The sequence below is a fragment of the Lactuca serriola genome, chromosome 7, assembly GCF_051521515.1.
Source record: "Lactuca serriola cultivar US96UC23 chromosome 7, Lser_US96UC23_V15, whole genome shotgun sequence".
Classification (NCBI taxonomy): domain Eukaryota; kingdom Viridiplantae; phylum Streptophyta; class Magnoliopsida; order Asterales; family Asteraceae; genus Lactuca; species Lactuca serriola.
This window is the reverse complement of record NC_136414.1, coordinates 142,678,002-142,689,680: the sequence shown is the minus strand read 5'-3', so window position 1 is coordinate 142,689,680 and position 11,679 is coordinate 142,678,002. Positions and strand designations below refer to the sequence as shown.

Below are 11,679 nucleotides of genomic sequence, written 5' to 3'. Positions count from 1 at the left end.
TCGGCCACCTCTGCGGTCCAATCCCACTCGGACAACCTCGCAAGGAGACACACCGGGGATGCTCCTCGCACACGCCTCGCACCACCCTCGGACACCCCTTCGCACGTGTCGCCTTTCCATTGGACCGAGGGTTGGTCCAATCCGAGCCAGCCAGCAGCGAGCCTCCGGTCCGAAGAATAAGTCCTCGCCTCGCCATCTGTCAGCCGCGTGTCAGTCTCGCATAGCCTCGCACCAGCTTCGGATCCGAGCCTTCGGGCTATATATAGGGTGCGAGGGTTTCCGAAATTTTTACACTTTTCAACCCAAATTTTATTCTCTTTCACTTTTTCGACACCCTTAAGCTTATATACAACCCTTAAAGCCCCGGTATCAAGACTCGAGCCCGAAGTAAGCCGTGCGGCCCTGAAATTCTCGAGAATTCATCCTCTCTCCTGTCGAAACTCTGCCCGATTTGAGCCGGTTTCTCGACAAATAAACTCCTTTTCGTTAAACGAAACCCTGTCCGAATTACCACCTATCAAGTGAGTTCATACCCCTGTATTTTCATAATTTCTACTGTTTTAAGGGGGGGGGGGGGGGGGAGGGGAAATACAAGTATAACACAACAACTTTGTGTTATAAATAAATGATTTCAAATCACGATAAAATGATTTTAAAGCATCGAAAATACTTCAAATTTTGAACTCTTTTATAAACTTATATTTTTCCCAAATATACATATTTGTATATATAATTTAATATAAATAAGATTTAAATGGCTTAGGACTAATAATTCATTCTAGGTCCTTTTCCTTGTCTGGATGTGGACTTATAGTACCAGTTATTTGTCCGAAGGTCATTCCAATTTTACTAATATATAAAATTAAAAGTTATTTCATCAGTTAATCACCCTTTGTATCATGTTGAGCAAAGGATTACATGCAAAAATAGTTATTTAAAAATTCATAAAGTACATATAAATTATAATAGATATAATTTATGATACATAGAGAGATAATTCATATGAATACACTGCTTTACATGCAACAAGGGTTTTAATTCAAAAGAAATCAAGGGTTTACACTTATCAAATACATGTTCAGGATACTAAGTCAAGAACATACTGTCAATCATTTGTTTCAGAATGATTGGGTTTTCATAACTAATATACATGTAATGTTTATATGCTTTTTATGAGACATTCAATTCAAGTTTTTTAGATTCAGTTTAGACAACCAAGCTAAAGCCCTGACATTATAACCAGAATCTCTAGTCCGGGGATCGAAACAAGTTTTGTGTAGATCTATATTGGGATTGACAACCCCGCACTCAGGCTGCTAGCTACAGTCAGGCATACACGCCAATGAGTGTCAATTGTTATCAACAGTTTAAGCACTCACAAGGCGTTTGTTTTAGGCATTCATGTCTTAGTATGGTTATAATAACTCATTAAAAAGATATTAACCACACGTTAGTGTATAACAACTAAAGTACACCTTCAAAGTACCATTTTACAAAATACAAAGTACAATGGTATACTACAGTTTTCAATAACAGCTGGTGAAGCCAGGCACACTCGCAAATACAAGTTTTACAAATACAATGGTTTACAAAAAGGACGGTTTTATGAGAATAAAACTACTTTTCACATACCACAGAAAATATGGGATTTTCTAGAACGGTTTTCTTATTCAAAACACAAAGACACCTGTGCAAACATAAAGACTTATGTACTCACTCAACTTATTGTTGATACTCTCTTTTCAAATTACTTGTATTCTCAGGGAAATAATAACAGGTACTCCCCGAGCTTTTTGAGAAGATGGAGCCATTATGAGTCTTATCTTTTTCCTTGGTATAACTGTTTTGGTTTCAATATACAATGATTGAACACATGTAAATATTATACAATGGTTGTTTGTACTTTGATTACTATGATGCATGTGTTGTGATACTACAAATGAAGTCCTCCACCCCCGGACGTTTCCGCCGTCTGGTTTGGGGGTGTGACATTTCTCCTCCATACAGTATAAGTTCTTCTTTCATGTTTTTGCATCTTTAATATTTCAAACCCCTTTCTTGTTCTTCTTTCAGTGTTAGTCTACCGTCGTTATCTTCGTGGAAACCCTAACGACCTCAATCCGACCGGCAGTATCATCTCAGTCGACTCCCCAAGATCTACAAATGGTGCGTTTTTTTTCTCTTTCCCTCTTAAAACCTGTTTTAATGTTGGGAAAGCAAGAACTAAACTAGGTATTGTTGCAATTTTTATTAACAAAATTCTAGTATTATTAACAAAAGGGACTTCGACTTTGACTTCCACTCATGGAGAAAGGGAATGGAACTCATGAAGAAGGAAGTAGCCCAGTGGTATTCTCATTAAAAGGGGATACAAGTCCTCTTCAAAAGCTTCAGAATCAAGTTTTCAGAGCACTGAAAGGTTTATCTCCTCCTTCTGAAGATAAAAGCAGAACTTACAATCCATAAGTATTAACTAGCCAAAAACGTCAATAGGCAAGCTTTCAGTTGGATGCCCTGGTATGTAAATGTGTAATATCTTTCTTTTTTCTTTTTCTTTTTCTCTACTCCTATCTTTCGTTCATGAATCTTGAATTCTTGATGATTGTTTATCATTTCCAAATCTTTTAGCATCAAAGTATATTGAAAGAACCTTCTATGCTATTTGAGAGCATGGTAGTCGTTGGATTGCATCCAAATTGTGACATTCAGGCACTTTAGAGGCAATATTTTGATAGAAGATGATAAACTGATAAAATTCACTCTATTTTTACACGAAACAAAACATCATAAACTGATAAACATCACTCTATTTTTACATTATAGGTTGTCCAGATCATAGAGGATATGGTTGAGAAAGGTTCTGAGACGATGGATGTGAGGAACAAAGATGAGGTTATTCTAAGGATGAAAGTTGTTGTTGCTAGCAAACAATATGGACAGGAAGATATTTTGTGCCCTCTTATTGCAGATGTACTACTTGTCAGTTCTTTTCTTGTTAAATGGGTATCATTCATTAGGTCAAGTTATAAGGATGACTGATTTTTTTTGTGTTAATTTTGCATTTCAGGCATGCATACAAGTTTGCCTAAAGAACCCGATGAATTTCAATGTTGACAATGTGAGAGTTGCAAAACTTGTAAGGGGAGGTTAACAGATCAGTTGGTCCCTAGTTGCAAAAGTTTAACAGATCAGTAAATGAGAGTTTGAGGGTGCAAGAATAAACCCTAGCTAAATTGCCAAAAAGAAAGGTTGTTGCTTCTCATGAACAATAGGGATCTTACCATCAATTGGTCCCCAGTTGTCATCACCTTCATCACTAACTGCCTTCTTTCGTGGAACTTCCTCCTTTTTGGCCACTAGTTGTGATCGCCTGTAAACAAACATACATCTTTAAAAGGAATTCAACAAACCCCGGGTGTATCATCATGATCAGACATTCTAATGCTAAATATATCATAAAATCTAATATTGGAATAAATTTAAGACTCAAGACACATTTGTGGGCATATCGAAAGTGGATTCAAGTGACTGGTCTAGAAGAATTCCAAATCAAACCAAGTGCAAATGGAAGCTCTATGGGAAGCCAATATTCAAACCTATACATGCATCCAATTTAAAACTGAAGATGCTTTGACCATTTTGATTACCAAACTAACACAATGTTATGGAATCTGATTTGGAACCAGATAACAATTTCTTGGATGCAAGCATCTCAGAATTATTTTGACAGTTAGTATTTAGGAAGACTTTTTTCTAGCTGTTATAAAAGGATGCTGCTTAGATTCATGTATCATTATAGTTTATCAGAATAATGTAAAATCCTAGCAACAAATGCACATGTAGACAAATTCCTGAGGGGGTATCTTTTAAACTGATTCTTTTATAAAAAATAAAAAAAAAACTACTTGACTGTTTATGGATTTTTACTTTTTTAGGTGCGCAAAGTACTCACACAGATATTCTCGTTCATCAACGTTTAGCTATTCAACAGGTAAATTGCATAAAATATGTTTCTATTGTATATAAACGTTTTTCGAATAAAAATGTTGATGATTATATATTTTTTTGGTGGAAGTTTTTTGTTGAGACGTGAGTGTTGCTTGTTTAGTAATGGTGAATATGTGAAGTGAGGATTGGTTGAATTAGAGCAATGGTGTTTTTATGCAACTGAGGAAGTAAGAACTTTTTATATCTTTATATATTTTTAAAAAAATTGATTTTGTAGTAAATAATATTTGATTTATTTACAGTATGCGGGGACCGCATGGGATGAGTTGAAGCATATCAGACAAGAAGTTGGATTCTTTGTTGTACACCAAAAGCCCAACAAGACTTTGAATGAAATTACCAATAAACTTTGTCCTATAAGCAAATTTATTTTAATAGTAATAAATATTTAAATTCCGTTTTTCTCTTTTATTATATTCAAGATTGTGCATTTTTGTCATTTATGCAGGTGCTTAACATGCAACAACTATACAAAATCAGCACCATGTATTAGGATGACAAATACGGGACCCACAGTGTTTCATCAGAAGTAAGTTACTACTCACATAACAAATATGAATTCCATCTCATAAAAAACTTAAATCCTAAGGGCAATTTCATAATTAGGTCATTTCAAATATGAGAGTCATGATGAAAGAGGACTCAAACAATGCAGTCAGCAGCTCATTCTTGTTAGATGACGACTCCAGGTAAATATCTCAAGACTTGAAAAAAATCTTTGCAGGGGCAAAATCGTCTAAAATGGGGATATTTATTTGTGTATGATGCAACATACCGTTCTTTGTGGATGACATCTCAAAGTCTATGCCACAAGTAGACATAAGAGAGATTGAACCTCCACCTTTGATACAAGAAAATTCAGGTTTTGTGTTTTTACATCAAATGGCAGAATGATTGATGTCATAGTATAGAATATCTCTATTCAGACATGTGTATACAGAATTACAGTCAGTCTTTTTTTTTTGGTGTGTTGATACTCGTTTTTTGTTGTTTTTTTTATTCCTGGACAGTTCGGGTTTTTTATTATTAATGTCTGGGGTCCAATTTATTTTTTTGGCTTCCTTTGATCCTTTTGGGGTGGGGTTAAAAGGGGTAATTTATTGATTTTTTAGATGATGATATGGCAATGTTGCCAAAAGTGTGTTTTAAATGGGAGGGTAGATTAGGGTTTTTTATAGTTGCAAATTGTTGGGTTACAATTTGTAGTAGTGGTTGATTTGGACACTCATTACATACATGTTAGGTTTCATTCTTTTATACCATATCATATGATGATGATGCTTATATTATCCATTATCCAATCCTACATACAGTTTGAACCTCACCCCATGTATCTATGCAGGAATATCTTGAACAACATATTGGAGTTAAAACAAGAAGACAGGTATTATATAAGGGATATGTTGAAGGGATATTAGCTACTGGGATGCAGTCAAATCATGGTTTTGATGGCCAGGTCAACGCCTGTTGGACGCACAGAATTTGTAAAAAAGAAGTAGAAGTGATTGGGAACCATGGTTTGTTGATATCAGTCATTCATGGGAGGTGTGATGTGATTGCTCAAATATCTCATGCAAAAAGGCTTGCACACAGACTTTATCCACTTGCAAAAATGGTAGAGCTTCCAGGAGGTCATCTTGTGAGTCATGAGAGGAGTAAAGAGGTGAATGAAGCTCTACCGGATTTGATCAAAGCATCAGAAACCAAGACAAGACCATTTGACTGGACTAATTTATCCCCAAAGCCAAACACCTCTACCTCTAGTAAGTATTACTACAGTTAGGCAGGTTATCGCCTTTCAAAAGATAATTAATGAATATGAAGAATAGACTGTTGTTTTTATTCTCAGGCTCAGGCTGTTGGACATCATCATTTAGCACTAGCAGCAGATTAAATTCAGAGACAGAAAGCACCAATTCTGGGATTGCAGAAACCAATTAAGGTATTATGTAAACAAGAAACAACACTTCAGAACAGTTATACTATACAGATTCATGGAAAAAGAGATATATCCAAACCAAACCTACTTGATGAGATTAACTTTGCAGGGAAAGCAGGGCAGTAGACACTGAATCACTTTATGTCATTTCGAATGTATCTTCAGGAGCAAGAAAAAATGTCCCGAGCTACAGGGACACGGGTTTGTTTGTTTAGAGTTATAGTGCTAATTTATGTACCTTTTATCTGAAATAATTACAATTTCTTTTAGACACGCATGGGTGACTATCTCAAAGATGTGGCATTCAGTCATATCCAAAAGATTACAGATAAAACAGCTAAATCAGGACTTGAAGTTGCACTCTATCCTCAAGAAAAAAGTTAGAATGTCAATTCACTTCATTTTCACTTTCATTTTGTTATTGATTTTCCTTTATTTTTAATATAAAATATTGTTCTTAATTCTGATTGTATGTTTTTAACAAATGGAGATTCCATATTTGGATGAATGGGATCAAAATGAAAAGGATCACTCCATCTCCTTAGGTGGGGCTGTTAAGGATATGGAGCAGATTTATGTAGAAAGAAATTAATTGTAGAAAGATTCTTGGTATGCTTAAGTTTTCTTATGGAGCAGATTTATGTAGAAAGAAATTAATTGTTCTTTTTTTGGTTGGAAATGTCGAATCTGATTACAATTTTGATTTAATGTGTTCTTTAATAGCAATGTAGTATTAGGTTATATAGATACAATCATAACCGATAAAAAAAAACTGATTTAGTTAGTTTCTACATTCTAGTAGTGACAATAGGTTTCAATGATGGCATGAAAGTGGTATTAAGTATTTGCATTCTTATTATATTATACCCCTCATATTTTCCCAAATTACCCCTTCCTCTACCATGTTTTTTTTTTGTTTCTGTGTATTTTGTGCATCAGGTAAAGTTGATGGAAGAAAGGAATATGAAGCCACTTGATTTCAATCTTGCAGCATTATCAACAAAATGCAGTAAAGACTTGGAGTTGAATTTGGCTAAGTCATTATTGAGTGAGATGAGCCAATGTACAACTGCTTATCCATATAATCAGCTGTTTGGAGCATTAGTCCTAAAGAATTATGAAAGGCAAGATGCAACTTTACTTAGTTGGAATTTGATGTACATAGTAGATTAGATGCAAATTTATATACTGTAAGAAATAGAATTGTATGACATTAAATTTATGCAATGGATTCTATTTTTTGTATTTGATATTTTATCTTCTGTTATGAAACATTAAATACAAATTTAATTTGAAAATAAGTAAATCTATAAATAATATTTTTTTTTTTTAACATTTAAAATTATGATACGCAAAAATGTGTGTAATCTTCATTTATGACATGGCCTTTCTTGACAGGGGCTTTCTTGATACGCATTGCATGTCATTAACACACACGTCGTAAGGTTACGGCACGCGAATGCATGTCGACTTCCTTTATGACAGGGCCTTCCTTGATACGCATTGCGTGTCATAAACGCGCGTCGTAATTCCGCGTCGTAAATGAGCATCGTAAATGCGCGTCATCTATAGACGACGCGCAAAAGCACATCGTCTCTCTTTATGACAGGGCCTTCCTTGACGCGCATTTGCGCGTCGTCTGAGCCTTTTACGACGCGCAATGAGCGTCGAAAAAGGCTGTTTTTCTAGTAGTGAGTGTTTGAAAAGGTTTTTGCCACTGCACGTTCCTTTTTGTTTGATCCTTTATCTGCCATATTTTTTGAAAGATTTTTGGCAGCAATGGGCTTTTCGAAATTCTTTTGATTTAAAAACTTGGCTTGTTTGAAAGTTTTGTTTTTAAGGTCATTATCCCGCTTTTTACCTTGGGTCCTGAGTTCTTTTTTGAAAGCCAATTTTGCTTGAGTTTTTGGAGAACCACAATCAAAAATATTTAATTGTGGTTTCTTGAAAACCTTTGAATGAGTTTTAAAATGAGGACTTGAGTCACCCGAACTAGAGAGTTCAGGACTCTGTGAACATTAGCCAAATTCAAAATTTTCAATTGGTAATTCATGAGGAATGGGCTGAATAGCCACTGAGTTTTGACTACGGTCTGCGGTGCGGATGACTGGACTACCGCAAAGTATGTCAATGATGGTTTATTGTTTGGACACTTTATGGAAGGCAAGGATGGAAATTTTCCAATAGATTCTGGTCCTTCCACAATGATTTCTCCATCTAGATCTGAAGAGGATTGAGAGTCGAAAAAAATTGTGCCAATGATGGGTAATTGATCATTTGGATTGTCCGAGGATTGAGGAAGAATTTCCTCGATGACACATTTTTTACTCAATTCATGAAGTCTACTGAAGTGGCATCTTATGTCTTCGGGAAACGTTTTATTATTGACTAGGTAATGAAACTCATGATCCGATGGGACATACGGTCGATCACCATTGAATCGGGGAGATTAGTTCTCATCGGTTGAGTACCCATTGGACCATCCCCAATTATAGGAGTTGTATAGAGTCCCATTGTTAACTAAGTTTTCAATTGCTTCAGTTTCATTAAAAATCTTTTCTATTAATTTATTCAAACCTATAATTTCTTTTTGGGCTAAATCCCTTTGATTTTAAGCAATATCTAACTAAGTTTCATGCAACATCCTAACATCCTTTTCTAACAACAGATCATTTTCTAGCATCACAACCTTAAGTCTCTTATCCTCAAGTCTTCCTCTCACGTGATATAGCTCTTGGGACGCTATATTCTTTTCATCTAGTGCTTTGTTGTAGTCTGAAAGGATGGAAGCTCACGTGTCATTAAGTCTATCTAAGTATGGTTCACACTCATGCATGCTGAAATTATTAGAATGGATCATGATTTTTACCTGTTCGACGATGTTGAGGGTGCCATTTTTCGCCATGTAGCAGTAATTCCTCTCTAACTTCGTCGATCTATCCTCTTCAGCAGGTGCAACCATGAAAATATTCCTTTTTCCATTGGTGTTGTCAAAATCTTCATCTTCGTCTCCGGATGACCATACTTGATGATCCTTCTTCAGTTGAGCAACATATGCTCTTGCCTTTTTTTTCTTCCATCTCTTGGGCCATTCTAAGATAGAATGCCTTGTCGTTAACCACATTTTCTTTGCAATATTTGGAAAAGTGATTTTATTTACGGCACTTGTGGCAGATAATGACTTCACTTTTCTCTTCAGTTGAGGTACCGAAGTTTGATGGTTTTTTGAACTGTAGTGCCTCTTTGGAATGATGTGCATTTTGTGGTTGTGGTGGATGGTGAGGGTTTTCGGGATATCGTGAGTGGTTGTTCTACGGATTGAAGTTGCGATTGAAAGGTGGTTTGGTAAACTTCTGATTTTTACGAAATGATGTTGGTGGTAGTCGGTTGAATTGTTGGCTAACCAAGGCAATGGCGTTTTAAAATTCTTCTTCGTCATCCATTTCAACATCAGCTTCACATGACTACGATGGGTTATCATATGAAAGCGGATAAGATGATTCCATGGGATATGAGTACTGTGAGGTTTTGACTTGTGGGGTTTGAGCTATTAGGGCAAGTGGTCCACAAAGGTTAGCACAATCTTTCAAAACAGTTGATTCTTGTGCCTGAAATTCTCCATACAACTTGAACAAGGACAATGTATGGATCTTTATGCCTCCTTGGACAATCATCTTTGCGGTAGACCAATGTCTTTCTAAGCCATTAAGAAACTATAGGTTTGTTTCATGATTGCTTCGAACTGTACCGGTATTTGATAACTTCGTGATGATGAGATTGAATCGTTTGAACGAGTCGTCAAGACTTTCACCAGGAAGATCCTTAAAGTTGTTAAACTCATTGACAGCTGTGGTGAGTTTCTTATCCTGAACTTTTTCAGATCCTTGATAGAGATTCTTGAGCGCATCCCAAATCTCCTTGGCAGATTTGTAGTTGATGATGATGTCAAAGTTATTTGGACCCACACAGCAAGAGATTTCAAAGAAGGCTATGGCATCATTTTCCATTTTGTCAAGATCATCTATGGTTGGTCGATTCATTGTAGTCGAACCTTCATTGTAGCCGAACCTCCACCTAGTCTGGCTTGAGTACCATTTGCTTGAACAGGAGTAAGAACAGGGAAATGGGGCCCTTCTTCGATAGATCTCCACACATCTCTTCCGAGCCTCTTAAGATATCCTTCCATCCTTTGAGACCAATGGTGGTATTCATTTGTGTGACAACCCGAAATTTCTATCTTGTACTATGTTCAGTTAAATCAAAGTTAGACTCGTTTCTGCTATCTTTTTGTAATGTTTTGAGTCTGTTTGAGTGTTCTAAGCCTAGTACCATCAAATTTAGGGTTTAGAAATGTGTTCCTTAAGTTCATCACTGTTCAAAAGGACCAAACACTCCTTCAAGAGGAGTGTACGGCCATACACTTGTCTGTACGGCCGTACACCCCCCTCCTGGCCGTACACTCTCTCATATATATATATATATATATATATATATATATATATATATATATATATATATATATGTGTGTGTGTGTGTGTGTGAGAGTGTACGGCCAGGAGGGGGTGTACGGCCGTACAGCCAAGTGTATGGCTATGTCCCATATATATATATATATATATATATATATATATATATATATATATATATATATATATATATATATATATATGGGACTTAGCCATTTTCAATCACTTTTCACTCCTTCAAGCCAAGAAATCGATTCTCTCTCAACTATCATCAGATTTTTCACCTAGATCTTCAAAATGTAAATGTTACTTCCCCTGATTTGTTGATCCATTACACTATCTAGTAAAGATCCATGATTTCATCCATGAAATTACTTCTTTTGGTTAGATCTTCAAGAAACACCAAGAACACACACTAGTTCTTGGACCTTAAACACCCCTAAAGGCTTTTAATTCGTAACTACCTCTTCCATCTTCTTGTAAGGCTTGTGAGTCACTAGTTTTCTAGCCTTAAATCATCATATTATGCATGAACACAAATAGTGTACGGCCGTACACCCTTCATATAGCCGTACACCCCTTGTTTAGTGCATATTTGGCCTTAAACTCGTGATATACTCCAACACAAGGTCAAGAACACTTAGGGGATGCTAGATATAGCCTTAGACCACCCTTTATGACATGTTCTTCAAGGAGTGTACGTCCGTACACTCCATGGCCGCACACCCTTGGCTGTACACACACTAGTGTGGCCTTAAAACCCATTTTATGCAATCCTTGGTAATTCTAACACTTCAATCTAAGTGTTTCCTAGTTCCTAGAGTGGTTTTCTCGCATGATTAGTTGTATAAACACTAATTATATAAATATATGTATCATTATATGCTTATTAGGATCCGTTTGTGCTCAAGGTTTCATTTGACACTTAGCATCCAATATCGATCTTACATTCGCATCACTCACTACAGGTGAGTTCAAACCCCTTAATCTATCTTTTAAATGATTTTAACTGTTTTTATAGGGGGGATACAAGTGGAACTATTATAGTTATTATATCAATCTCATGTGATTAATAACTATCCAACAAATGGACTTTCTTATACTTCAACTGTTTTATCAAACAAACTTTTCAAAACATTTTGCAAACCGACATCAAGTCATCTTTTACCATTCAAATGGTTAAATCTATTCAAATGTTTAAATCTATTCCAACAAATGGACTTTCTTATACTTCAACTTTTTTATCAAACAAACTTTTCAAAACAT

The 11,679-nt window shown here is 35.9% G+C and overlaps 1 protein-coding gene, 1 long non-coding RNA gene and 1 pseudogene across 2 annotated transcripts; all 3 read left to right on the top strand.

Annotated features, from left to right (window-relative positions):
- Positions 1-2,353: 2,353 nt before the first annotated feature.
- LOC145060965 (uncharacterized) lies at positions 2,354-3,190 on the top strand. The gene is made up of 3 exons (XR_013687073.1): positions 2,354-2,517; positions 2,824-2,970; positions 3,068-3,190. It is a non-coding gene; the product is annotated as an uncharacterized LOC145060965 (long non-coding RNA).
- Positions 3,191-3,664: 474 nt separating this feature from the next.
- Positions 3,665-4,902, top strand: LOC145064414 (myosin-17-like; annotated as a pseudogene).
- A 442-nt stretch (positions 4,903-5,344) lies between these two features.
- LOC145064413 (uncharacterized) lies at positions 5,345-5,949 on the top strand. The gene is made up of 2 exons (XM_079011873.1): positions 5,345-5,771; positions 5,858-5,949. Exons 1-2 carry the CDS (start codon positions 5,345-5,347, stop codon positions 5,947-5,949), a joined length of 519 nt encoding a protein of 172 aa, XP_078867999.1.
- The last annotated feature ends 5,730 nt before the right edge of the window (positions 5,950-11,679 follow it).